This window comes from Heterocephalus glaber, unplaced genomic scaffold (assembly GCF_053883595.1).
Source record: "Heterocephalus glaber isolate CG9 unplaced genomic scaffold, H.glaber_assembly_v1.0 deba00000594, whole genome shotgun sequence".
NCBI classification, from domain to species: domain Eukaryota; kingdom Metazoa; phylum Chordata; class Mammalia; order Rodentia; family Bathyergidae; genus Heterocephalus; species Heterocephalus glaber.
This window is the reverse complement of record NW_028258151.1, coordinates 33095244-33121660: the sequence shown is the minus strand read 5'-3', so window position 1 is coordinate 33121660 and position 26417 is coordinate 33095244. Positions and strand designations below refer to the sequence as shown.

Sequence of the window (26417 nt, the reverse complement as noted above, 5' to 3'; positions counted from 1 at the left end):
GTGTTTCAGATTTTGGTTTGAAATCCACTTAATCTGCAGAGGATAGCTACTCCTGCTTTTTTTCGGGTTCCTGTCACATGGAGTATTGTTTTCCACCCTTTAACTTTCAGTCTATGAGTTTCTTTTTGAATTAAATGTGTTTCTTGTATGCAGCATATTGTTGGATCTTGCTTCTTGACCCATCCTGCCAGTCTATTTCTTTTGATTGGTGAGTTGAGACCATTAACATTGATGGTTATAACTGATACATATTGACTTATCATTGTCATGAATTTTTCTTTTTGTTGGATTCTCCCCCTTTGAATTTAATTTGTCGCACCCAACGGATTCATTCTGCTGGGCTTCCTGAGTTGTGATCCTCATTGTCTTTTCCTAGGATATTGTCTAAAATTTTTTGGAGTGCTGGTTTGGTATTCATGAAGTTCCTAAGGTACTCTTTGTCATGAAAGTATCTTATTTCTCCATCAATTTTGAAAGATACTTTTGCAGGGTACATCAGTCTTGGTTGGAGGCTGTTTTCCTTTTAGGCTTGAAATACGTCACTCCAGGCTCTTCTTGCCTTAAGGGTTTGCATTGAGAAGTCTGCTGTGATTCTGATGGGCTTTCCTTTGTATGTGATTTGTTTCTTTTCTCTAACTGCTTGTAGAATTTTGTTCTCCTGTTGGGTTTCTGGAATCTTAAAAATTATATGCCTATGTGTAGATTTTTTTTTTTTGATCAAGGCTATTTGGAGTCCTATATGCCTTCCTTATCTGTATGTCAAGTTCTTTTCCCCTGCTTGGGAAGTTTTCTGCCATCACTTCTGTGAACAGTTTTTTTTATGTCATCTGCACTCTTTCCTGTTTCTTCATTGACTCTGATCGGTCTTATATTATTCTTCTTTGCATCATCTAGAAGCTGCTGGATTGATTTCTCGTGGTCCTTTACTATTTTAAAGAAATTTTTCTTTTCCTGGTCACTAATTGCAATCTTATCTTCTATATCTGAAATTCTGTCCTCACATTGGCTCATTCTGCAGTGTAAACTTTCAGTGGAGTTTTTAATCTCCTGGAAATCTGTTTGCATCTGTTTTATGGATTCCATTTGTTTCCTATGTTGGGATTCCATCATGTTCCTCAATTCCTCTATTTTTTTTATCTGTGCCCTCTCTAGATTTATTAATTATGTCTTGCACTATGGGCACAATCTCTGCTGTTATGTGAGAAATTATTTCTCATTTTATTTTTTCCAGATCCTCTTTTGTTGCCAGTTCAGAGAGTCCAGGTGGTTGAGTATCAGAGTGTTCCATCTTGTTTCCCTTTAGGGTTGCTTTAGGTGATCTGGAAGTCTGGTTTTGAGACTTGTTTACATGTCTTCTCATTTTTGATGAGGGGGGATTGCTGATGCCTGCTTGGCTCACCTCCTCTGCACTGAGGGGGGTGGTACAGCAGCCCGGAAGCCTCCTCCTGGGCACTGGGCTGCACACACTTCTAATCCAGCACTTTGGAAGGCTGAGACAGAAGGTTCACAAGTTCAAACCCAGCATGGACAACTTAACAAGTTAGCAAGACTGTCTCAAACTAAAAAAGGGCTGAGGATCCAGCTCAGTGCAGAGGCCTTGGGTTCAATCCCTAGTAGTGGGGCATTATAAACTGTCCCAGGTCTTTGGGAAATAGGCAAAGTACTATATAAATTATAAGTAGCCCTGCAGGCACTGGAATCCTGTTCAGTTCTTTTAAAAACTCTTGATTTGAGAAAATTTTGCTTTTCTCCTTTTAATCTTGGTCCTCTTCGCATTGTCTCCAGTGTAGAATAGCCTTCTCTGTTCTTTTTTTTTTTTTTTCTGGTACTGGATCAAGCATAGGGCCTTGTGCTTGCTAGGTAGGCCTAGCACTGCTGAGCTACGTCCTGGCCCCTCTGTTCTCTTCTGATGGTGCTTTGTGATCTTTTGACAATCCACATGAGATATAGATTATGCTTTAACACTTGGAACTGGTATTTCATTTCCTTGGTCAAGATGTCTTTGGGCAAGCTGGCTATAGCTATAATCCTAGCTTCTCGGGAAGCTGAGGTAGGAGGATCGCAAGTTTGAGGCCAGCCTGGCCAATTTAGCAAACAAAACAAAATTAGGTGGGCGTGGTGGTGCATACCTATACAATTTCAGCATTGGTGAGGGGCCTGAGACAGGAGGATCACCATGAGTTCAGGGTCAGCCTACACTACATAGTGAGACCCTGTCTCAAAAAAAATTAAAAACAGTAAAATTAAAATAAGAATTGGGGGCCCAGGGATTTAGCTCAGTGGTTCCACTGCCTGCCTCGCAATCCCAAGGTCCTGAATTCAATCCTCATACTAAAAAATAAATAAATAAGGGCTGGGGATGTGGCTCAGCACGAGAGCACTTGCCTAGTGTGCACCAAGGCCCTGGATTCAATCCCCAGAACCACATTTTTTAAAAAAGTCTTTGAAAGACATAGTAAGATTGAGAAAAGCAGCCCATGTGAATTCAAGGACAACATTGCCTATGATATCTGCCACCATCCTGACATACAGCTTTTGTGCCAGTGGCTCTAGCCATGCGGAGTGGCTGAGACAGTGTGGCTGGTCTGAAAAGGTAGGAACGCTCAGCCAGGTCCTAGCCTCTTTCTGAGCCTGGACACAGTGTCTTGATTCTTGCAGCCTTTGAAATTTAGAATTTTGTAGCCTGGAAACTATGAACCCTTCCTGGATTTTGTTTACTAGTAGTCACATACATTGTGTCTTGCTCTTAACCTGGAAGATGTATGTGTGTGCTTCCTTCTCAAGGTAGAATTCTCAAATTCTTTTCAGATGCTGAAGAAAGAAGAAGCAATTCCATGGCCTGGAACTTTAGCAATTGTTCATTCCTATATTGCCTACAAAGCAGGTAAAGGATTACCCATAGCCCTTTTTTGTTAAGGCTCACCTTCTTAAAAAAGAAATTATTTCCAGGCATGGTGGTGCATGTCTGTAATTCCAGCACTCAGGAGGCTGAGAAAGGAGGATCACTGTGAGTTTCAGGCCAGCCTGGGCTACATAGGGAACTCAAGGCCAGCCTGAATTACATAGCAAGACCTTGTCTCAGAAAAACAAAAAAGGAAGAAAGACATTGTTAGCCAGGTGCAGTGGGACATGCCTGTAATCCCAGCTACTTGGAAAGCTGAGGCAGAAGGATTGCAAATTTGAAGCAAATCTGGACAACTCAATGAAACCTTGTCTCAAAAAGTAAGACAGGGGCCAGGGATTTACCTCAGTGGTGCCCACCTGCCTCACAAGCACAAGGTCCTGAATTTGATCCCCGATACAAAGAAACAAAAAAAATGAAACAAAAAATAAGTAAGATGAGCTGGGAAGGTAGCCTGGTGGTAGTATGCTTGCCCAGCATGCACGAAACCCTAGATTCAGCCCCTAATACTGAGGCAGCATTTGTTTTGTTTTCAAAGCTGGGTACAATGGTGCACGCCTGTAATCCTAGCACTTGGGCGGCTGAGGCAGGGGGATCACCTTGAGTTCAAGGCCAACCTGGACTACATGGCAAGACCTTGTCTCAAATAAAACAAAATAAAATAAAATGAAAACCTTTTATTGAAAGAAGCAGAAAGCTTGCGCACCAGCTTCTTGGGGAAGAAAAATGAGAAGTGTGGGATCTTACCTGTACAGCCCAGCCGAAGCTTCGGACACTTTTCTATGCAAACCCGGACATAGAACAGTAGAGGGGTGTTGAGTTTTTCGGTTCAGCTGGGAAACTTGGGGGCGCTCCAGGGGAGGTGCCTTCCTTGGCAAGCATTTTGAGCACAGCCTTTCCAACGAATTCGTTGGTAACAACTGTCCCTCTTTTTTCCAGCTAAAGAAGAAGAGAAACAAAAGTTACTTAAATGGAGTTCAGATTTAAAACAAGAGCGAGAACAGTTAGAGCAGAAGGTGAAACAGCTCAGCAGTTCTATAAGTGTAAGTCACCATCCTGCTCCTGGTGGCAGACCGCAGACGCCCAGGTGTAGATGCTCGAGAACATAGCAGGACACGGTCCTAGTGCGGCACAGGTCCTTGCACTGTTGGGGTGGGTAGTGTGGGCCGTCAAGAATGGCTTGCGGTGAGGGTTCAGCTCAAGGTGCAGCCCAGTTGCACCTTACCCAAGCTCTGGAGCATCTTCTTGGCTTTAATCTGAGAGGATTTTTTTCCCCTGAACCTGGATGGATCAAGTAGCAGCCACAGTGCAGTCCCCGCCCCGTGTACTTCTGACTGTCTGCAGAGTGAGACCCTCACCTGGCCCTGGGTGGACACAGGCCGGGTCCCTGGGGTGACTCCTGGTCCGGAGCTGAGGGTGCACCCATCGGCCCCTCCCTTGTCCCCTTTCTTCCACACTGTGCTGACAGCACTTCTTAGTTTTCCTGAGCAGTGTGACAAAGAGGGGTCCCATTGAAAGGGTTCAGAGGTGTGTGTTGCCTGGCCCACCCCGGCCAGGCAGACACCCAGGCCTTCAGACAGTGGCAGGTTCCCTTTCCCCTGAGGAGAACAGGGTATCCTCAGCTCTCCCAGACACCAAGTGGTGCCCTGGACTCTGTGGCCATTGAGCTCTCCCAGTCACTTGCTTTCCCCTTACACACCCATCCTCGGCATGCAGATTTAATACCTCTCTCCCTTCGTGGAGCAGGCGCCAGCAGCTGTGGGGCCACAGTCCCCAAAACCTCTCGGGCCCTTCCCAAGCCCTGTCGCTAAGCTCTTAGGGACTGAGTGATTTCCCCAAGGCCTTCAGCTTCAACCCATATGTCATTTGCCTAGCTAGTTTTCTACCCAGAGCTCAGTGCGGTCCTCAGAGCCACCTGTTAGTGTGGCAGAGCACACCGTGCCCGCTCCAGCCAGCGTCAGGGCAGCTGTGGGAAGTTTTTAAGTGACTTTTATCGCATAGTTTTACAGTGGTTATGAAAGTTTGGCTTTTGTTTTTTTTTTGGGGGGGTACCAGGGATTGAACTCAGGTCCTTGTGCTTGCGTAGCAGGCGGCAAAACCACTGAGCTAAATCCCCAGCCCATGCAAGTTTGGTTTTAATTGCTAGTGTCCAATAGAATTGGCTTTTAAGCCATTCGCTTGTGCCCTCTCTTGCCCCTTGGGGGCTCCCTTTGCTTAGGAAGTAGCCACCACTCCAGGTGGAACCAAGCAAGTTCTGGGGGCTGCACACTGGCCCACAGGGCTCTTTTATGGGGCAGAGGCTGCTCCTCTGTGAGGCTGCCAGGCCTTTAGAAAAGCTGGCTGCTCAGAGGCCCGCCTTCTCATTTGCTGCAGAAATGCATGGAAATGAAGAACACCATCCTAGCCCGGCAGAAGGAGATGCACAGCTCCTTGGAGAAAGTAAAACAGCTAATCCGCCTCATCCACGGCATCGACCTCTCCAAACCTGTAGACTCTGAGGCCACTGTGGGGGCCATCTCCAATGGCCCGGACTGCACGCCCCCTGCCAGCGCCACCGCCTCCACACCCGCCCCGTCCCCGTCCTCCCAGAGCTGCACAGCGAACTGTAACCCAGGGGAAGAGACTAAATAACAGACCCCTCGAGAAGAAGCCACGGGATCCCGGCGGCAAGGAGAGTGAACGAAACACTGAAGACTCTAGAAAAGCAAAGCCGGATCGCTTCTGGAAAGTACAGAATTCTTTTGGTTCTTTGGTTCCAGAGAGAGAGAAGATGCTTGTGCCAGGTGGCACCCGAGTTTGCCAATTGATCCTTCTTATTCTGTGTGTACATGCAAAGATTGGACCATGTTACATGAAATAGTGCCAGCTGGAGGTTCTTTGCCAGCACCATGCCAAGTGAAATAATATATTTACTCTCTCTATTATACACCAGTGTGTGCCTGCAGCAGCCTCCACAGCCACGATGGGTTTGTTTTTGTTTTGTTGGGTGGGGAGCAGGGACGGGCGGAGGGAGGAGAGCAGGTTTCAGATCCTTATTTGCCGAGCCGTTTGTCTAGGTAGAGAAGACAAGTCCAAAGAGTGTGTGGGCTTTCCTGTTTCTAAACTTTCACTACTATCAAACCAAAAAAAGGAAAAAAAAGAAATCGAGATTTAACCAACCCCAGTGCCCAGAAGAGGGGCAGGGCGGGCCGGGCCGGGGCGGGATCTTGGGTGGGAAATATATCCCTAAGCAGTATTCTGTTATCAGGAGGGGCCATTTCGAGAGGGACACCGGGAAGGCACCAGCTTCTCCTCCCCAGCTCCACTCTTGCCTGGTGCCCGCCACCTTCCAGGCCTCCCTCCGCCTCCCCTTCTCCCCTTCTTGGTGAGTCACGCACCCCCAGACCGCCAGCCCCTCAGTCCCTGGAAACCGAGGCCAGCAGCCTTGCTGGCCTTGCCTGAGGCAGGGAAGAAGGGTGTGTGTGGTCCAGGAAGGAAAAAAGGTAAATTGGTAATTTTACTTGAAAAGAAGCTCCATCCCTTTTCTATATTTATGAGAAGAGAAGGCCCTGAGCAAAGCAGCGCGTGACCCAGGTGTGTGTGAACTGAATGGAGATGCTTCTTTCCCCTTTTTTTTTTTTTCAATTTTTGTTTTTCTTTTTTTTCTTTAAAGAAAGTTTTATTTTGTTGTTTATTTTACTTTTTTGGTAACAAAAACTAAACTAAGGAATAGAAAAGCTGTTTTCAGGCTGACAGTCCAGTTAAGGGTAGTCAAGACCTTGCATGGTAGAATAGGAATCATAGTGTCAGTGAGGTCAGTGAGTCTTTGTGAGTCCTGTGTCATCGTTTGGGCACTGTTTTTTTATGCAAGGGCAAAAATCTTTGTATCTGGGGAAAAACAACAACAACTTTTTTTTAAATTAAAAAGGAAAATAAAAGATACTGAGGTCTTCCTAGTGTTACTTAAATTAAGATCAAGGTAAGAAACATTGTAAAAAAAAATTACAAAAGTGCTATTTGTTTCCTAAAAACAGTGATTTCTATTAAAAAGGTGTCAGAACTGGAGAAAATGCCGTGTAGTTATAATTTTTTAGCACAGAACCTGCTGATCCTGATGACATTTTGCTGTGTTTGTGTCTCTGAACTAGCGGGCCAGTCCCCAGGAAGGGCCATGGGCTCCCCGCCCACCCTTCTCACAGAGTGCCCTCTCTTCCTGGTTTAGGGATCTGTCTCCTGTTTTTGAGTCCAAATGGAGTGTGCATGGTATCAGGGCCCTCCCCGCGGTCTCCTCGGTTTCCGCTAGAGCAAAGGCTGGTGCCTCAATAAGATCTTCCTTTGGTGCTGCTCTCTGTCTTTCAGCCACCAGCATTATGAGTGCCTGGGGCACCTCTGAGGGGTAGGCCAGCCAGGCCCCTTGCTGCCCCTTGGAGGGTGTGGTGCAGGCTAGCTGCATCAGCCCTTGGTGCTTGGAGAGAACAGAGGAGGAGGGAGGCGCTTGAGGGGACGTTTGTCTCTGAGACAGAGCTGGATGGCCTTGAGACTGTCTTGCTTTGGAGAGAGGTCGGAGGCTCCACCATGTTCTCTGCCTGCTGGCTCCGGGCACCGCCCACTCGCAGCTTCCTGGGCAACCATAAGCTAGAATTGCTGTGCTTGCCTTGGCTTGGCCTGTTGTGTCCTTTCCTTGTTGGGAAAACCAGGTTCTGAAAAGCTCAGAACGTCTCTCTATCATGCCGTGTGAGAAGTAAGTCCTGTCAGACGCATGTTCTTGCTGCAACTCTTTGTCCACTGCGTGTCCCTGGCTGAAGGGACGGAAGCAGAAGCTCTGCCTGTGGCCCCGCTGCAGCATCTCTTCTCAAGCCCACCCCAGGCCCCGTGATGGCCAGAGTCTACGTGAGGCAGAAAAGGCCCCTTAGCTCCTCTCTCTCCCATTTAGGCCCAGAGAGACAAAGACAGATTCTGAAACAAGAGCAGCAGAGAAGGGGTGCTTTGTAGAGTAAACACGCTCATCCTTGCCAGGTGTGGAAAGAAGGTTTGGGTTTGGCCGCACAGGCCTCAGGCAGGTCCTGGCTGCCAGGGTGGTTGAGGGGAACAGAGGAGCCCCCTCTTCTCATTCAGAAACTGAGGTGCTATGTCTAGTCAGGGAGCCTTGGAGATGCCTGGACTAGTTGGGACAATCATTGGCAGCGGATCAGAGGCCAGCAGAGGCTGAACGCCTGTCTCAGAGCGCTCTGCAGATGTGTCTGGACCAATAGGCTGGGGCTTGCCACACAGTGCCTGTCCTTCCAGGAAAGGAGCCTCTTCTCCAAGAGGAGGCACGGGCTGTGGACCAGGCCAGAAAGTGACCAGTTTTGCCTGCTTCTTTGAGCACTGACCTCTACCTTCTGACCTCACCTAAAGTCAAGGAACAGATTTTCCCTAAAGTTCAGACGCAAGCTATTGCGGAGTACAAATTGCAGCCCTGCCCCAAGCCTCCATCCTGGGCTCAGATTCTAAGATACCACCACACTGTCACGCAAGGGCCCCGGCCATGCCATCTCCTGTCCTGCACTGGCCTGCCATGCTAGGAGCTCAGCTCTGTCCCATCAGACCTGTGGGTGCCTATGAACCCCTGGGACACATGCCCACGATACTGCCCCACCTGAGCTGCCTCCTCCTCTTCCTCCTTTCCTTCTCTTGCTCTGACACCCACAAATGTAAGACAGGCTGGGTCTGTTGTCATTTCGGGGGCCCTGGACTGCGAATCCCCTTTTTGCCCCAGGTCAAGCGCAGCCCTGCTTGGGGGCTGGGAAGTGTGCCTACCTGTGTCATCTGCACATTTGTGTTCTTGCTGCCTGCCTGCCTGCAGGTCCTTCCACTTCCTCTGCCATGAACTGAGAGTCCCCATGTCCTCACTGAGCAGCCACAGCCCAGGTGCTGGGGGTGCTGTAAGGTCATGCTGCTGTCATTCCAACTTTTTATTCCAAGGAGCCTGCCGGGTCTTGCCTCACCCCTCCACCTCCACCCCACTAAGCTCATCTGATTCTGATTTCCCTCTTACCAGGCCCTTGGGGGCATGCCTGTCTGGGTACCTGACCAGGACCCAGTGAGAGGCAGTCCCTGGCGGGCCTTCTCTGTGTGGGGCGTCTCTAGTGCCCGCTACCAGGGTTGGAGAGCCTCCCACTGGCCGCCTCTGTCCCTGTTGCTGCTTGGCTCAGGTCCAGGGGCACTGTGAATGGGTGCGCTTGGGGCTCAGCCCTGGCCCCCATCTGTGGGTACAGCTGCCTGTCTGCCACCTCTGGCACTCTTGGGGCTGTCAGAGCCTCCTTGGGCTCTCAGCACCACCCTAGCTCACACACTCAACATCATCTCTTCCCTTTACTCCCTTCTTAGATGTGGTCCTTACTTACCTAAAGGGCTGAATTTAGGAGACTTTCACTGCAAGGGCAGGAGGTGCTTAGGGTAGCAGGACCAATGGTGGCCCAGGGACATCTTCCAGGCCCTGGGCGCTCCAGATCCCATAGCTTTTGTTGGATGGAGGCGACTTTGCTCTGTGTAAATGACTGGGACCTTGCCCCACCCCTCAGCAGGGCACCCTGGCAGGAAACAGGAGTCCCAGTCTCACCCTGACTTCAATCTCCCCCGTGTCACCTCCTCTCCCAGGGAGTTGGTGGCCCCTGGCGAACTCTTCTGGCCTTCCCACTAGAGTGGGAGTCCGCCGAGAGCCAGGGCTCTCACAAGAAACTCTTGGCAGGGAGGCAGGGCTCGAAGTCCCACAGGCACGCCCTCCTGAGACTTCCCCCCAGGGCTGCGCCCTCCCCCGGGGCCATGCCCCACACCTCTCTCCAGGGTCCTGGCTCCCAGCCCAGGGTGAGTCACAGTCAGGTGGGCCAGACGAGCAGGCCAGAGGTCAGCAAGCTCCAAGCGCAGGAGAGCCAGCCAGACCCCAATCCTGTCTCTTGTCCATGCCCTTTGTGATTTCAGTCTTGGTAGAACTTGTATTTGGAGTTTTGTGCTTCAAAGTTTTTGTTTTTGTTTGGTTTTTATTTTGAGGGGGTGGGGGGGATACAGAGCAGCTGATCAATTTGTATTTATTTATTTTAACATTTTACTAAATAAAGCCAAATAAAGTCTCTCAGCCTCATGGTGTTGGGTCCGGGGTAGGGCGGGGGGAAGATGCACTCCAGTTCCAGCCTCTGCCCTCCTTGGGTCTCACTGCCCACGAGGGACCCGGGGCTCCAGCAAGGGCGGCACCTCCCCTGGCCCTTGATGCCTTCTGACCCTAGAGAGCCCTTGATCCCCCAACCTGGAGGGATATAAAAATAACTTTACAACTTTAATTATCAAAAAGGAATGTGCAGTGGAGGATGGGGAGGCCAGCCCCAAACCAGCTGGGGCAAAGGGAGGCTTGATCCCGGCTGTGGCACAGCAGCAGGGGGAGGCCCCAGGCCCACCCACAGAGACCTTAAATAACTTAAATAGCTGCGGTGGTGGGAGGGCAGTGTGTGAGCCGAGGCCAGGACAGAGGTGGCACAGATCCAGCCCAGCCCGGGGAGGCTCAGGCCGGGCTGTGGGGCTGTTGCAGGGCAGTGAGGTATTTGAGGGCAGCTGCCCCATAGCGGCGGGACAGGTCCTGGTGGAACTCCTCCTTGAGGGCCTGCAGGCAGCCACGATAGGTGGGGCTGGAGCGGAAGCGGGAGATGTCTAGGCTTGGCGTGTGTGGCAAGTGGATGGCGAAGGCCTCGGGCAGCACCAGGAGCTCGTACTCCTGCAGGGGTTGGGGAGGCCGCAGTGCTAGGGGTCAGACTTGCTCCACCCCTGCCCAGGAACGAAGCAAGGGCGAGGGAAAGGGCAGACTGACAGCTGCCTGCCTGGCAGAGACAGAGCTGGCCCAGGGGAGCTTGGGTCGATGTGGTGGCACCCAGCTGCCTCCTCACCTGTGCATCCAGCTCCACGGTATGGGCCACCTTGTTCCAGCCGAAGCCCACAAAGCGAGGGTCGTAGCGGGGACAGTCGCGTGGCACCACCACATAGGGCTCGTAGTCGGCCGCCCACTGCACACGGTAAGGCGCCTGAGCCGCCCGCCAGCGGGCATAGTCCGTGGGCGCGTGACCCCAGGGCCACTCATGGTACCTGCATGGCAGGCACAGGCGGGGCCGGGCTGAGGCCAGGTGCCCATGGGGCTGGGCCGGCATGAGGACAGCAGCAGAACGGCGGCCCCTCCTACCTGAAGGTGTAGAGGGCACCAGCATCCAGCAAGTCCAGCAGCTCAGCCTTGGACCTGGGGAAGCTGAAGCGGTAGCGTAGGGTCTCGAATGCCGGCACCACCAGAGCTGCCTTGCGCAGGCCGCCCAGCCCCAGCTGCTCAATGGAGGCCCTGAGGGGGAGTACAGTGACAGGAGGCCAGAGCAGGGACTCTGCCTTTGGGGTTGGTCCCGAACCTCCTTTCGAAGGACAGCCACCCTTGGCGCATCCAGTGCAGCAAGGCACAGTGGAGTTCTGGGATTTTGTTTTTGTTTTTGTTTGAAGCCATCCCAGCTGCCCCAGCTCTCAGCAGCCCAGAGAGAGCCTGACACAGCCCCCGGTGCGGAGGACCCAGCCCCACAGAGCAGCAGCCACGCGTCCCTCCCGGCCCACCTGAGGTAGTCATAGAGGGAGTGGGCAGGTAGAAAGTCAATATCACTGAGGAAGACATAAGGCGTCAGCGCCTGGGCCAAGGCCACATTGCGGAGCTGGTTGACAGGGTACAGCGGTCCCTCTCGGTACACCACGTGGTAGGCCACATCCTGCCGGGCAGACAGCACCGGCGAGGCCTCGACGAAATGCAGGAACTGCTGGGCCTCTGCGTCTGTGAGGTACAAGGCCAGGCTCATGGGGCCCGGCCAGTGCCTGCACAGGGCTTCGAGCATCTGCAGCCTGGGGTGAGGGGGGTGGTGAGCCTGGGGAGGGTAGGAAAACCTCCCCTGCACGGACGACCCTCCCAAGGGACATGAGCACCTGCCTTCTGGGCCAGTCTTAATCCCCCAACCCACCAGGTATGAGAAAACTCAGGACATGAGACATCAGGGCTCGTCCGAATCCCACAACTGCTGAGGGCCAGTTCTAGGTATCCAAATGACTCGGAAGCCCAAGCTCTCTCCCCTTCCACTGTCCCACTTCTAGAATACTTCCACCGCAGCTACCAGGTGCAAAACTCTCCAAAATCCTAATCCCAGCCCTGCTCCCCAGGGCTGCCCCCAGTACCCTCACCGGTCCATGGAAAGCTGGGCCACCAGGGTGACATCGTGAGGCTGGGGAGGTGGTGGCTTGTGGGGCAGGAAGGTGATGTGCACGCGGTGCATGGTGAGCTGCTGCTGCCGGAACTCAAAGCAGGTATCTTCTTCATCGAGTTGGGCCAGGCTGTGCTGCAGCTGGGGGTGGGGGTGGGGGGTCAGGGACAGAAAGGCCAGGGCTGGGACAGGATGACATGTCCAGGTGACAGGTCCGCCCCAGCCAACCCTTCGAGCCATCAGAGCAGAGGGGCAGGGTGTCCTAAGGCAAGGGAAGGTGGCTCCCTCTCACCTCCTCAGCCCCAGTTGGGGGCTGGCTGGGGCACCCGAAGAGCTCTCTCCGCAGTAGATTTCCGTCATACCCCAGGAAGGTCAGATACAAGTTTCGGAAGAATTCTGCATCTTTGTTTTTCACCTGAAGCTTCTTTGGTGAGTTCCAGTGGATCACCTGGGACCCAAGAGGGCGTCAGTAGGGACACAGAGCAGGAAGCAGGAGTCCCCACTCCCATCCTCCCATCCTCCTCACCCTGCCCACCCTGCCATTGCTCAGACCCCCACCCCACTCACCTTGAGGTCGGCCGCCTCCAAGTAGCAACGCTCGGCCAGCGTGTGGTCTGAGAGCTGAACATTCCAGACACAGGGCAGGGACTGTACCAGCCCCGGGTGCTCCTTGATGACGGCATTGAAGATGTCCTAGGCAGCAGACACAGCCATCACGCCTCAACACACAGGCCGCCCCAGCCCATCCCCTACCGAGGTTTCCCAGACCTGGTCCGCCAGGGAGGTGGCAGGCTGGGTGAGGAGCTCCCGCCTAGCCGTCAGCTGCCACATCTGCTCCCAGCCCTCGTGCCGGAGGCGGTCCAGCCACAGCAAGATCACACCTGCCAACAGGGAGAGCTTGTCACCCCCTCGAGGAAAACCAGCTCCTGGAGGTAGGGGCCATGAAGGTGTCATCTGAATGTCTGTGTTTTGATTTCCTGGTACAGTCCAGAGTGGTATAAGGACATTTCAGTCAATGAAAAACCATATATACAATGGTCCCATATGACTGTGGTACTTTGTATTTTTGAGACAGGGTCTCACTGTGTAGCTCAGGCTGGCTTTAAACTGGAGGGAATCCTCCCACCTCAGATCCCAATTGCAGGTGTGCACTGCCACCCCCAGCTCCATCCCATCTAGTTTGTACAACTATACCCTGTGATTTCTGTGCAGCACAATTGCCTAATGATGCCATGGCTTTTGAAACCATTCCCATTTAACTGATGAGAAAACTGAGGCTTAGAGGGAACAAGCAGGCTGGCCAGTCATCCAGCACACAGGCTGAGATGTTTGCGGTGCTTATCCCGTGTTCTTTCCATCTCACGATTCTCCCTGGGGGAATGCCTGGCATTACGTGCCCTGCCCGGCCCCTGGGACTTAGTGGCCCACTCCCCGGGCCTCTCCCCAACACTGTGCCCACCTGTGTTAAATCCCCGACCCAAGGCAGGCCAGGGCCTGTGGTTCTTCCAGAGGTTGCCCAGGTACCAGTCGCTCTGGTTCTCCACGAGCCCGATCACCTGCTTGTCTGTGGGGGAGGGCATGAGGGAGCTGCTGAGGCTGCTGGGGACCGGGGCAAGTCAGGAAGGGGGCCGTTGAAGGCGGGGACCCAGGCCTCTCACCGGAGAAGTCAGCAAAGAGTGCCCAGAGCTCTGCGATGTCGGCAGCAAAGGTGACATCTGTGTCCAGGACAATGACTTGGGCCAGGCCAGGGGGCAGGACGCTGAGCAGCACTAGCTTCATTAGCCCATAGAGGCCAGAGTAGTGCTTGTTGGGGATCCAGGAGATGTGGGGCTGTGGGTGGGAAGGGCGGGGTGTGAGCTGGTGGGGAAGGGGCTCAGGGTGATGTGGTGGGGAACAAAGGGTGAAGGATCTGAGCATCAGGAGGTGTGGAAGCCAGGCCGGAGCTCCCCTCTCCCACCCCGCAGGGCAGCGTGAGGGAGGGGCTCCTGCCTTGAGCTGGTCGGCATCGTAGAAGCTGACCCCGAGGGCTGGCACCATCCACGTGCGGAAGAGCATCTCCAGGATGCTCCTGGCCACTGCATCGGTCACCAGGTGCAGGTGCAGCGGGTTTTTCCTTTCAGGTAGACAGAGAGGAAGCCTGAGAAGCCCCTGCAGGAAGGTGGGGTGAGCCTCACCCCAAGGGGTACCGATGCGGCGGCCAGGAGCTTGGCTTCAAAGTCTTGGCGGGATACTGCTCCCAGGGCTTCAGTTTCCTCCTCTGTGACCTGGGCAGGGTCCTCTCCTTCCTGGGGCTGCGGTGAGAACACCCCCGGCTGGGCCAGAGAGCTCTTGGCAGTGAGGAGACTTCCACCTGTGGAAGCTGAAGCTCTGGGAGAGGTACCCTGCCAAGACTTTGTCCTCTGCCCTCTATAGGCTTGCCCTGCCGACACCTGGCTGTACCTGTAGAAGAGCATGGACTTCACCAGGGTGACGACCTCTCGGCTGGAGTTGAGTCCTGCGCACACGATGGCCACGTGCAGCAGCTGGGGAGGGGACCCAGGTTAGCAGCAGCCTCCGCCCCCACTGCACCGCCAGGCTGAACTGGCCCGGCCCGGACCAGGGTGACCCCGCCTGACGTCTGCGCTAGGGACCAGTGTGAGTGTCCAGAGGGAAGAGGAAACTGAGGCCGGGGCAGAGGAAAGCGCACTGCAGGAGGCCCCACTGGTGTCCAGATGGTACCTACCTGGCACCTGGGCGGGCGAGAGGCTCCATCGCGCGAGGCGGGCCTAGAAGGCCGCCCGTCTGGGAGTTCAGGCGGCGTGGGATGGCAGCAGGAGCCCCCCACGTCCTCAGCCCACGGGTCCCCACCAAGCAGAAAGAGCCCGACCAGGAGGAGCAGCCCGAGGAGCAGCACGGCGGCCCCCAGCGCCCGGGAGCGCCCTCGGGGCAGCATGGCCGTCGCGGGGCGCTCAGGGCGGGGCGCGGCCCGGAGCTGCGGGCCTCATCGCGGGCTGCGGACCAGGACGAGGTTAGCTGGTCGTGGGATGGCCCTGAACGCAGAGCTACCTCACCTGCTCGGCGCCCAGCCTGGCCCAGTGCGCCCCGGCCCGGTGCAGGGCAGCGGGAGGCGCGGGCCGGCCCCGCCCCCGACCTGGGCTCAGGTTTCACCTCCGCCCCTCAGCCCCGAAGGGGGGGGGGACCCCGGGCCCCGCCCGCGCCGGGACGGGAACGCGGAGCCCCCGGAAGGTGGGACTGCGGGGAGCCCCCCTGGAAGGCCAGGTCCCCGCCACCTGCCCGGAGCTTGCGCTACTCCCCATCTCCTCCGCCCGGGAGGGGACCTCCGGCTTGGGATCAAAGGCACAGCCTGAGCGCGGCCTGGGTCGGGGGAAGGGGCAGGGGCTGGAATGTCGGCGGAGGTCGGACTTGCCCCGACCTGCCCCAGGCGCTGAGCACCTAGGGCCACCGCCTTCTCCTCACGAGGTGTCTAGGTGGCCGGGAGGCCCAGCCCTGGCCTGGGGCAGCCGGAACAAGGTGCCTTTTTGAAGGCCACCTCCGGCCCGGGAGCTGGTGAGGCCGCCCGGATCCCCTACGCCTCTCTGGAGCGTCCTGATTGTGCGGCTTCCCTCTCTGTTTCCTCTCGTCCACCACCCCAAAGCCGACCCCCGCCAGGTCCCTGGCCCCGCACCTCCTTGTAATTGAGTGGGTCCTGCGTGCCAGGCCCGTGCGGGGGTTTGATGAGCCTCTTCTAGGTTAACTTCCACGGCAGAGGACAAAGGCTTGATTCCCCAGAGTCTGGGTGCCCTGTTAGATGGAAACCCCTCTGCCTCTCCCAGTCCAGGGCAGCCCCTCTATTGCTCCTTCCCCAGGCCCGGGCTGCAGGAGGACCTTTCTGGCTCTACCTCCACGATCCACACGGGTCCCTGCCCTGGGACTTGCCCTTGACATCTCTTCCTGGAGTACACATCCTCGCCCTTTATTTTCCTCCCAGCTTCTGTGGAAAGTTGAAGTTGTCTGCTGGTTTATGTCTCTCTCCCTCCTAGAATACAAGCTGCTCAAGGGACTGGCTCCTGTCTGTCCCGGCCTGTGCTGGGTCTACACATACCAAGTACTCGGTATGCGTGGAAAGTAGGTGGGAATGAGAACCTGCCCTCGGTGGACTCCACTAGGCCTCCTGAGACCTGCAAAGGACTCCCCGGGGTCCCTCAGCCCAGCGTTGGACTGTACAGACTGAGGCCAACCCCCGAGAAGAAACCAGGTCAGTCTGAGATGTGCTCCTCCTTTTCGAGGCCAGGAAGCCTGTCCCTGGGGGTGGGGTGGGGTGGTGGTCACACTTTGGGCCTCTGGAGGCCAGGGGTAATGGTTGCTATGGAGACTGACGGTAAGTCCCTGTACATCTGGGAAAGGAGGGAAGATGAGGGAATGCACAGCTGCCCAGGCATCCGGAGCTTGGAATTCCAGCTCCTGACCCTGTACCTGGGGTGAGGGTGGAAGACTCCTCCCACCCAACCAGAGGCCTTTTGTGGGGAGCAGGTGGGGGGGAACAGGCAGAGCCCAAGAGAAGTCTTGCACACAGGGATGGGGGAATTGGGGGGGGACCCTGGAGTCTGCAGATCTACTGTGGTCATCAGGTAGGACTGAAGAAATAATAGTAGAGCGGAGACAAGGAAAGTCATATTTTTTAAATTGCACTTTATACTGGAGATTAAACCCAGGCCCTTTGAACTGAGCTACAGCCCCAGGCCTTTTAAAAGTTGTTTTAAAATTTTGAGACAGGGGGCCAGGGATTTAGCTCAGTGGTTCCACTGCCTGCCTCCCAAGCGCAAGGACCCAAGTTCGATCCCTGGTACCAAAAAAAAAATTTTTTTTGAGACAGGATCTCACTGTTGCTAAGTTGCCCAGGCTGGGCTCAAACTGGAGAGCCTCTCGCCTCAGCCTCCCAGAGTGCTAGGATTACAGGCCTGGATGACTATGACTAGCTATAAAATGCAGTTGTTTTTTGCTTGTTTTTTTAAGTACAATTTCGAGCTGCCTGTAATCCCACAACTTTGGGAGGTCAGGCAGGAGAATCACAAACTCAAGCCCAGCCTGGGCAACTTAGTTATTTAGCAAGGCCCCTGTCTCAAAATAAAGGGTGGGGGTGCTGGAGATGTAGCTCAGTGGGAAGACCCTGTGCTCATTCTCCAGCCCTGCAAAAACAAAAACAAAACAAAAAAACTTGCCACTTACAACTTTTTTCCCTTCCAGGTTACTCCTTCCTTAAATTCTATTTATTTATTGTTTATTGGAGGCAGGGTCTTGCTATGTAATACAGGCTGGCCTTGAACTCACCGTGTAGCCTAGGCTGGCCTCGAACTTGTGGTGAGCCTTCTGCCTCAGCCTCCTAAGTGCTGGGATTACAGGCCTGCCCTGTCATCAGACCTGCCTATCCTTCCCTAAATCCGCCCCCCCCCCCTTTAGTACCAGAAATCAAACTCAGGACCTCGGGCTTGCAAGGCAGGCAAGATGCCACTGAACTACATCCTGGCCCTCTTCCTTAAATTCTTAAGTCTTAAAAAAACGGAATAGATTGGGCTGTGACTTTCTCGTGTACAATGGACCTTCCATCTGGGGATGGGCCATCATGTTCCACCTGTAAAATAGGATTTTCACTTGTGATTGAGCCATTACTATCACCTGCAGAATGGGCCACTGCCCTTCTCCAGTAAATTGCGCCAGACTCTCTCTTCTTTTTTCTGTTTTGTTGTTTTGAGGGGTCTCACTGTGTCTTTCAGGCTGGCCCTGAACTCACTGTGTAGCCCAAGGGTGGCCTGGTACTCTTGGTGATCCTCCTGCCTCAGCCTCCCAAGTGCTAGGATTACAGATGTGTGCCACCATGCTTGGCAATTAATCCATACTTTCTATAGATTCACAACTGCACAGATTTCGGGCCCCAAAACACACTAATATACCCAGCCCCACACCGTACTGCCCCTATTTCTCCACAGCCCACACTCTATTCAATCTGTGTCCTTCTTTCATTTTGCCCAGTAAACCCTCCTAATTCCTCTTACAGAGGCATCCTGAAAATTTTTTCTGTGATGGGTGTCAGCGAATCTACTGTCTACCCCATGAATGAGGTAAGATCCTCATCTGCATTTGTCCCCCAAAGGTCCCCCCCTCCCCTCACTCAACCTCAGCCCCCAGGGCAAAAGGAAGGGCTTACCGGCTACCTCCTAAGGGTGCCCTGGGCACATGCTCAGGGAGAGGGACACAAGTCCGGGCATATGAAAGAGCCCTGGTCCTCGGCCTCAGAGCCAGTTTGGCTCAGCCCTGCTAGGACTTTGCTGTGTGACCTTGGGGCAGGCAGGCCCCCTCTCTGGGCCTCCATTGTCCTCATCTGTGCTTGTTGGACTAGTCTGTGTCTCTTCCCTGTGATTTGGGGTGGCCTGAGGGGATGAGGATCCAGCTCAGCCTGCCTGAAACCAGGTCTAGCCAGGGGTCCAGCAGGAAGGGGCCGCCCTGCCCTATCTATCCCTGGGCACTGATCGCTGCTCCTGGTCTCTGGGGCCCATGAAGACCAAGGTCTGGAGAGGAAATTCAGGCAGCCCTGCTGCTCCCCACCTGGTGGGGTCCGTGCCTGCCTCCCTGGGGAAAGGAGAGAAAGCAGGCTCCAAAGCCAGGGTGCCACACATTCTGTACCTGGGTTGGGCTCTTTCCTCTGTGTCCCTCCACTCCTCAGAGCTCAGGACTGCCAGCCTGGGAGTGCTGAGGACTCACCCTTGCTGTTCTTTAAGACCACGAGAGAAGGAAGCGGAAGAGAGAAAGAGGCACTCCCTGCCCAACACCCAAGTCCACGTCCTAACCCATTTGCTACCTGCTTCAGGATCGAGGAGCAGCCTCTTGTCACGGCTCCTGCTGGGCTCTGGGGAGTCAACTAGAGGGCACTGCCACCAGCCCCTGCCTTTAATGCCTTGGCCTGCCACTCAGGCCTCTCATTCCCCATCTGAGGACAAGCGTTCCGCCAACCTGGCAAATTTACCAAGAGAAGCGTGACAGCCAGGTAATGGCGAGAAATCTCCACGATGCCCACGGACGCCTTCTCTGAATCAGGACCTCTACCTCTCCGGGGACCAGCTCTCCGAACTCGGTCTTCCTTGGAGTGGACAGGTAAGGCAGCTCCAATTCTCCACGTGATACAGAAAAAAACTAAGCGCGGGTGCGGGGGGTAAAAACGCCTAGACTGCGTTCGGACTAGTCCAGCATTCGAATCAAGGCTGGGAGTTCTCAAGCAGACCCTTCCTGTCTGGAGGTAAAACCCAATGGAGATTAGGTAAAATAATCTATTTCTATTCCCAAGGTATCACAAATCCGCGGGCCGCGTCCCCAGTGGCGTAGCCCTGCCACGCCTCCTTCCCCACAGCCAATCAGTTGCCTCCCCATAGCGATGTCCTAACCCCTCGGGTTTGGGAAGGGATGCCTCGGGCGCTGACCCCATTCTTTGGAGGTGCATCCGAGGGCTTGAAAGCGCTCAGAGTGATCCCGGTTCAAGGACCGTTGAACCATTTTACAGATGGGAAACCCAAGGTCACCCCAGGGAGAGAACAGTGTTTTCTCCGCGGAGGTGGGAGTCCAGGTGCCCCCTCTTGGGGTCGTAGTCCTTGAGGGAGCTGAGACCGAAGGCAGAGCGTTAAATCTGCCGACTAAAGACATGCTACTGCGCTGAGAGGCTGGCCCCTTCGCTGCCTCAGTTTCCCCAGCACTACCTCTTGTAGGGGACTGGAGTCGGGGCCAGCTGGCCAAACGTGCACCTACTGATTCACAGCCCGATTCCCTGCACCTCCCCAAGTCTGATCGAAGCTCTTTTCCGCGCGCTACTTCCTAAATCCTGTAAATCAGGCCTCCCGTTCGAGCGTCTCGGCGCTCTATTGGAAAGACTCAGGGCTCGTTTTCCTTTCTCTGGAATGAACTGCTCAGACTACCGCGGAGCTTCTCCCTGGGCTCTAACTGCGCAGGCGCAAAGGTAACCAACCAAGTAGGGCTATGAGCCGGGCCAGATGGCTTCGGGAGGGCCGGGGGCGGGGGCCGTGTCAGCCAATGACTTGAAAGAGCTGGGAGGGCGGGATTAGGCCCGCAGTTGCTAAGCGCTGCTCCAGTGGCGGCCCGCTCAGCAACAGGAGCCGCAGAAGTTAAGCAACCGAGAGGCGGGCCTAGGACCGGAAGCAGGAAGGAGGGCGCAGGAAGCGGGGTGCCGCAGCCCGTCGCACAGTCGGTCCGTGGGTTTGCCAGTGCCCAGCGTGGGATGGAGAAGCTGCGGCTCTTGGGCCTCCGCTACCAGGAGTACGTGACTCGTCACCCGGCCGCCACGGCGCAGCTGGAGACGGCGGTGCGAGGCCTCAGTTACCTGCTGGCAGGTGCCATCCTGACCTTTGACCTATTTCTGCGGGGCCCTGATCTATGATCCCTGTGGCCCCCTTTCCCTGCGGCCTCAGGGTAGTGATCGCTGTGCTGGAGAAGTCCCGTCCAGGTTTCCGTGGGGAGTAGGGAGGGGAGTCCGGGAAACCGAAGCTCCAGGTTTGAGGCAAATGCTCACCGACGCCTCCTTTACTTTCTTTAGGTCGCTTCTCCGATTCGCATGAGCTGTCAGAACTGGGTGAGCTGGGCTCTGGGGCGGCGCGGGCTGATCTGGGCTTGGGGTGACCACAGGGGTGACCACATTGCTTCGAGGTCCAGGGCTGCCGGTTAGATTACTCTGTGCTGTGAGTGGCCACGGTCCAGGGCCCTCGGTGTCCCCATAGTTGGGAGACCGGTCTGAGGACTTCAGTGGTTTAAGTGCCTTTCCTGCCCATGCCAGCTTACTCTACCTACACGAATGAGGTGGGCACCGTTGTGTTCGCTGCCCAGCAGAGGGAACAGAAGTTCAGTGAGGTTAGGGAACAGCCACAGATGGCGGCAGAACCAGGATTCAAATCCCGATCTCCCAGAGTTTTGTTTCTCAAACTGGAATTGCCACAGAAGTGTTTGCCCAGTGAGTATTGGAGATGGCAGTCCCAAAAGGAGCTGGGTTTTGAAAGGTGGAGATAGCATAAGCTTTCAGGGATAGGCTGCTGAGGGAACAGGTGAGGAGGTGGAGCCACACGTGTGGCTCTTGGGAGTGTGATGGGGCTTCTGAGCAGCTGGGTGGCTGGTGAGAAGGGGGCAGGGGAGAAGACAGTTGGTCGCTGATCAACCCATCTTGTCTATGAGTCCAGGTCATACTGGGGAGTGGAGCCCCGAGGAAGTGGGTAGAGAGACAGGTTGGTTTCCACATAACCTGTGGGTGGCTGAACACAGCACTACAGGTGATCCGTGGAGCTCTGGGGAGAAGGTGAGGGGTGGAGGCCACAGGGCCACCTCTGAAAGCCAGCCTCTGCCCCTCAGTGTACTCAGCCTCCAACCTGCTTGTGCTGCTCAATGACGGGATCCTTCGGAAGGAACTTCGGAAGAAGTTGCCCGTGGTGAGGATGTTGCCTGTGGTCAGCCGAGGGTGGGAAGCCCAGGGACACGGAACAACATAGTAATAAGCAGCCCATACGTGCAGGGCATTTCTGGCCTCCAAGAGAGATGTGCCTCAAACCAAGTGTCAGTGTCCCCATCTTGGGTGAAGACAGTTTCCAGTAGGTGCAGGAGCCTGTCCCAGGGTACCCAGCCTGTTGGTGGTGGAGTTGGCATTTTATCTAAGCCATACCGCCTAGGCCAGGAAGGGGAAAATCCACATCTTCTGGCCTAGGAGCTCCCTGACCTCTTGGCCTGGGATTCTTTCAGTCGCTGACCCAGCAGAAGTTGCTGACATGGCTGAGCGTGCTGGAGTGCGTGGAGGTGTTCGTGGAGATGGGGGCTGCCAAGGTGTGGGGCGAAGTGGGCCGCTGGCTTGTCATCGCCCTCATCCAGCTGGCCAAGTAGGTCGGGCTGTGCAGGGCAAGACTGGGGTGGACTGGCCCCGCTGGCTGTAAGGAGGGTGCTCAGCAGGGTACCTCTGCCCCGCGCTTGCCAGCCACCTCCCCTAGCCGTGCTGTACCCCTTCCCAGGGCTGTCCTGAGAATGTTCCTGCTGCTCTGGTTCAAGGCTGGCCTCCAGACCTCACCCCCCATTGTTCCCCTGGACAGGGAGACCCAGGCACAGCCCCCAGGTAAGTCGCTTTCTTGCTCTGGAGTGGGGCTGACCATCGTGAATACCTTGTTGTAGTACATTTGCCCCATCACCCTATATCCTGCATTCCACAGAGAAGAAAAAGATTAGGTTGGGGACCAACCTCATCTCTGTACTTGTTCTGTATCACAAGCCACAGGCCCAGAGCACCAGCAGCTCTGTCCCCTCGGCTGTGGCCACACTGCCTGTCAGCCCCAGCCTCTCTGCTCACCTGCAGCAGGCACAGAGAAAACGGGTTCAGGGGATGTGGCTTCTGGTCTGCTGTGGTCCCCATGCACATGGCTGGCCTGGGCCCTCCTTGCCTTCGGGCCCTGGGAAGCCTGGGTTCTTGGCTTGCTCTGGTCACAGGGGACACTGGTCCCTCCCCACGCCAGGGAGGTTTTTAGATGCTCCCTCTGGCAGGTCCGGTGCACACACAGCCGTGGCCACTGAGCATTCGCCACATACGTGTTCTTTTCAGGCTGTGCTGGAAGTGTGTTCCTCTAACAGGGTGGCCTCTGTCTGTCCCTGCTAGATGGTGACCCCAGCCGGAGTGACCAGGAGCAGTCCTATGTGGGAAAGCGGTCAAACCGAGTGGTGCGCACCCTTCAGAACAGTAAGTGGGCCCCTCGTTGCTGAGGTGCCATCTCCCTTCCCTGGCCCCTCACTCATCCACCACCTCTGTGTCCCAGCTCCGACCCTGCACTCCAGGCACTGGGGAGCCCCCCAGCAGTGCGTGGCTCGGCCGCAGCGGCAGGAAGAGCTGAGCATCCCCCCCACGCCCCTGGGGCTGCAGGAGACCATCGCAGAGTCCTTGTACATAGCACGGCCTCTGCTGCACCGTATCCTTGGTCTGGGCTGGGCTGGCACCATAGCTGGGCAGGTGGGGGTGAGGCAGGCCGGGCCCATGCTGGAGACATCCTTGACACCTTGGCCGTCAGTGCTCAGTCTAGGCCTCTGGGGTCAGCGGTCGTGGACACCCTGGCTCCTGTCTGGTGTCTTGGACGTGACCAGGTGAGCCTGGGCCCAACTGAGGGCTTCATGCTTCAGGCCCCGCCTCAGTTGGGTGGGCAGCGCTCCCTGCTTCTCCTGTGGCTGCCTCTATGGCCCCCAACCATGACCGATCAGCCCCTGGCCCTGACTGCGTCTTCTCCCATCCTAGCCTCAGCCTCCTGAGTGACAAGAAGGCCCTGACACGGAGGGAGCGGCTGGAGCTGCGGCGGCGGACCATCCTGCTGCTATACTACCTGCTGCGCTCCCCATTCTACGACCGCTTCTCTGAGTAAGGAGCCCCCTCCTCAGCAGCCTGGCCCAGCCCCCGCAGGTGCCGGTCCTCCACCCTCATTGGCACCTTCCCTTTCTCCCTGCGGCCCTGCCTGTCCCCAGAGCTCTCCGGGCCGGCCGTCAGCCCTGTGAGCCTGAACACTTGGTGGCAGGAGACACACAGGGGCAGGGCCCAGGGCACTGCCATGAAGCGTGCAGTCAGTGGCAGCTGCAGGCTCTCCAGCCCTTTCTCCATCTTTCTGCCAAGTAGTCTGGGTTTTCTCCATGTCTCGGAGGGGGCACTTGGGGTTCAGAGCGGTCAGGGCAGACTAAAGAGGGCTGGATCCCAGATCCATCATTCTCTCTCTCCCCCCTCTCCCTCTCTCCCTCTCTCTCCCCCCTCTCCCTCTCTCTCCCCCTCTCTTCCCCTCTCCCTCTCTCCCTCCCTCTCCGTCCCTCTCCCTCTCTCTCCCTCTCTCTCCCTCTCTCTCCCTCTCTCTCTCTCTCCCTCCCTCCCTCCCTCTCTCTCTCCCTCTCTCCCTCTCTCTCCCTCTCTCTCCCTCTCTCTCCTCTCTCTCCCTCTCTCCCTCTCTCTCCCTCCCTCCCTCCCTCTCCCTCTCTCCCTCTCTCTCCCTCTCTCCCTCTCCTCTCTCTCTCTCTCCTCTCTCTCCCTCTCTCCCTCCCCTCTCCTCTCCCTCTCTCCCTCCCTCCCCCTCTCCCCCTCTCCCCCTCCCTCCCCCCCCTCCCCTCTCCCTCTCTCCCCCTCTCCCCCCCTCCCCCCCTCCCCCTCCTCTCCCCTCTCCCCTCTCCCCCTCCCCCCTCTCCCCCTCTCCCCCTCTCCCTTTCTCCCTCCCTCCCTCTCTCCCTCTCTCCCCTTCCCCTCCCTCCCCTCCCCCCACCCTCTCTCTGTTTCACTATGTAGTCCCAGCTGGCCTTGAACTCAAGGCCATTATCCTGCCTCAGCCTCCAGAGTGCTGGGATTACAGGCGTGCACCACCACACCTGGCTAAATTCATTACTTAAACCTGGAAATTTAGGGCCGGGAATTTAGCTCACTGGTTTGGATGCCTGCCTTGCAAGCACAAGGTCCCAAGGTCCCAAGTTGGATCCCCGGTACCAAAAAAAAAACAAAACTGGGAATTTAAGTGGAGTTCACTGCATATGATGGCCAGCCAACCTCTATTTTTTCCTGAGACAGGAGAAAGCAAGCGTGTGTCATATTTAACACTACCTTACTGAAAATAACTTTGCCTGACAGTTCTGCCATTTTTAGCTAAGATTGAAAGTTCAGCCAGGCGTGATAGTGCATGTCTGTAATTCTAGCACCGAGAGGCTGAGGCAGGCAGATCACCACGAGTTCAAGACCAGCCTGGACCACATAGCAGGACCTTGTCTCACCGAGACTTACCCAGATGGTCTTCCCCACACACATGTGCGTTTGCCTCCACTTTACCCCAGGTGTCTCAGGTTCTCAGACACGGTGATTGCAGGGTGGCTCCCCGGGGTGCAAGGCCTGGGGTTTGGCCCGTCTCTCCTAGCCTGACCATCCTGGGCCCCCCCAGAGTGGGGCCTGAATGGAGTGGGGCCTGAATGGAGCAGGCCCTGGGGACCAGACAGAGAAGTTCCTGTTTCCCCAGAGGATGGGGCCTAGCTGCAGGCTGCTGGGAGGAGGCGTCTGTCCCCTCATGGCCCACACCATAGTCCCTGCCTGTGTGGCCTTGGACAGCTTACTTGACCTCTCTGTGCCTCAGTTTCTTATCAGTAAAATGGAGATGATGGTAGTACCTTCCCCACAGGGTTGGGGTTGTTGCAGAGCATAAGTGACACACGGTCCTGCTGGATAAATGTTAGTAGTAAATATTTGACAAATATTATTTTAAAACATGACTTGCAGTGCTGGGGATCGGTGCCCTGGGCATGGCAGTCAAACTGTATCACAGAGCCACACCCTAACCCTAAATGTTATATCTCATTTCTGTTTCAGTTTCTTTTTTGTTTTGTTTCGTTGAGACAGGGTCTCACTGTGTAGTTCAGGCTGGCCTTAAACTCGAGGAAGTCTTCCTGCCTTGGCCTCCTGAGTGCTGGGATGACAGGCATGTGCCGCCACACCTGGCAGGTGAAGGCTTCGGCTCCTCAGGCAGGTTCCTGCCCCTCAGCTGGCCCATGTCTCTCCTCTGTCCAGGGCCAGGATCCTCTTCCTGCTCCAGCTGCTGGCAGACCACATCCCCGGCGGCAGCCTGGTGGCGAGTGAGTGGGCACGGCTGGTGCTTCTGGGGTGTCCCTGAGCGTGTGCGTAGCCTGGCTCCCTGCCTGCCCACTCTTTGTGGGGAGTTTGCTGTCAGGTTGAGTGGATGACAGCTGGGGGGGGGGTGGAAGGGGGGTGTCCCATGGGTGGGGTGCTGAGACCACATGGGCTGTGAGCCTTCCTCCTGCCCAGGCCCCTGGAAGCCCTGTCACCTGGGTGGAGGACAGGAGGCAAGGGCCCTTTCTGTGCTTGGGCACAGAGGCTCTGCCTGTGCCACCGCCCTAGGATGGAGGGGAGGTTCTGCCCTGCTGGGGGTGCAGCTGTGTGGGGCTGAGGAGTCCCTGCTTAGACCCTGAGTCGCCCGCCCTTTGGTTTCAGAGCCGCTCATGGATTACTTGCCTACCTGGCAGAAGATTTACTTCTACAACTGGGGCTGACACATCCTGGAGTGGGCAGCCGGGAGGGGAGGGGTGGGGTGCGGGCGGCTGCTCTGGGCAGGGCCCTCCTCAGCCTGTGGTGCCCCGGGCCCCTGTTCCCTAATAAAACTGACTGGCAGTGTCCAGGCCTGTGGCCTCTCCACGCCCAGCGCCCAGGGTCCCCCGCCACCCAGGCCGTCCACGTAGCTGGCTCCAGGCACCAGGCAAGAAGCCCCAGCAGCTCC

General features: G+C 55.8%; 3 protein-coding genes across 54 annotated transcripts in view; 2 read left to right on the top strand and 1 right to left on the bottom strand.

Annotated features, from left to right (window-relative positions):
* Phf21a (PHD finger protein 21A) overlaps nt 1-9990 on the top strand; it is a 196278-nt gene extending 186288 nt beyond the window's left edge. For all 32 annotated transcript variants that reach the window (XM_087205678.1, XM_087205690.1, XM_087205683.1 and 29 more), the window contains 3 exons: nt 2809-2884; nt 3842-3945; nt 5276-9990. In XM_087205678.1, the coding sequence (XP_087061804.1) occupies nt 2809-2884; nt 3842-3945; nt 5276-5533 (438 nt within the window). In that variant the 3' untranslated portion in view covers nt 5534-9990. The remainder of the gene's footprint in view (nt 1-2808; nt 2885-3841; nt 3946-5275) is intronic.
* Nucleotides 9938-15371, bottom strand: Large2 (LARGE xylosyl- and glucuronyltransferase 2). 4 transcript variants are annotated; one of them, XM_004851939.4, is made up of 13 exons: nt 14849-15371; nt 14566-14648; nt 14116-14239; nt 13785-13956; nt 13586-13690; nt 12895-13007; nt 12694-12819; nt 12419-12574; nt 12107-12267; nt 11495-11773; nt 11085-11234; nt 10795-10990; nt 9938-10625 (listed from the first exon to the last, which is right to left on the bottom strand). In XM_004851939.4, the coding sequence occupies exons 1-13, from the start codon at nt 15056-15058 to the stop codon at nt 10416-10418; spliced, it is 2085 nt and encodes a 694-aa protein (XP_004851996.1). In that variant the 5' UTR covers nt 15059-15371; the 3' UTR covers nt 9938-10415. The 4 variants fall into 4 exon arrangements, with proteins under 4 accessions (XP_004851996.1, XP_021119912.2, XP_021119911.2 ...); XM_013074808.3 differs by having other exon boundaries at nt 10379-10625; nt 10795-10911; XM_021264253.2 differs by having other exon boundaries at nt 11085-11773.
* On the top strand, nt 15264-26314 carry Pex16 (peroxisomal biogenesis factor 16). Of its 18 annotated transcripts, XM_021264283.2 has the most exons (17): nt 15264-15351; nt 16146-16360; nt 18158-18221; nt 18824-19251; nt 19981-20104; nt 20371-20495; nt 20699-20734; nt 20936-21109; nt 21502-21578; nt 21886-22019; nt 22149-22249; nt 22784-22864; nt 22941-23090; nt 23190-23262; nt 23411-23530; nt 25694-25758; nt 26135-26314. In XM_021264283.2, exons 4-17 carry the CDS (start codon nt 19167-19169, stop codon nt 26191-26193), a joined length of 1404 nt encoding a protein of 467 aa, XP_021119942.1. In that variant the 5' UTR covers nt 15264-15351; nt 16146-16360; nt 18158-18221; nt 18824-19166; the 3' UTR covers nt 26194-26314. The 18 variants fall into 18 exon arrangements, with proteins under 18 accessions (XP_021119942.1, XP_087061824.1, XP_087061825.1 ...); XM_087205698.1 differs by lacking the exon at nt 20936-21109 and having other exon boundaries at nt 19072-19251; XM_087205699.1 differs by lacking the exon at nt 20936-21109 and having other exon boundaries at nt 20059-20104.
* Nucleotides 26315-26417: the final 103 nt, after the last annotated feature.

Coding starts and splice junctions, on each gene's coding strand:
- Large2 (XM_021264252.2), bottom strand. CDS start 15,058: ATGCTGCCCCGAGGGCGCTCCCGGGCGCTGGGGGCCGCCGTGCTGCTC. Junction 13,691..13,784: donor ACTCTTTGCTGACTTCTCCG/GTGAGAGGCCTG, acceptor CCTCCCCCACAG/ACAAGCAGGTGATCGGGCTC. Junction 11,774..12,106: donor GCCCAGCTTTCCATGGACCG/GTGAGGGTACTG, acceptor CCCTCACCCCAG/GCTGCAGATGCTCGAAGCCC.
- Pex16 (XM_021264281.2), top strand. CDS start 19,167: ATGCCCACGGACGCCTTCTCTGAATCAGGACCTCTACCTCTCCGGGGA. Junction 19,252..19,980: donor GTCTTCCTTGGAGTGGACAG/GTAAGGCAGCTC, acceptor CCTGTAAATCAG/GCCTCCCGTTCGAGCGTCTC. Junction 23,091..23,189: donor AGCACGGCCTCTGCTGCACC/GTATCCTTGGTC, acceptor CTTGGCCGTCAG/TGCTCAGTCTAGGCCTCTGG.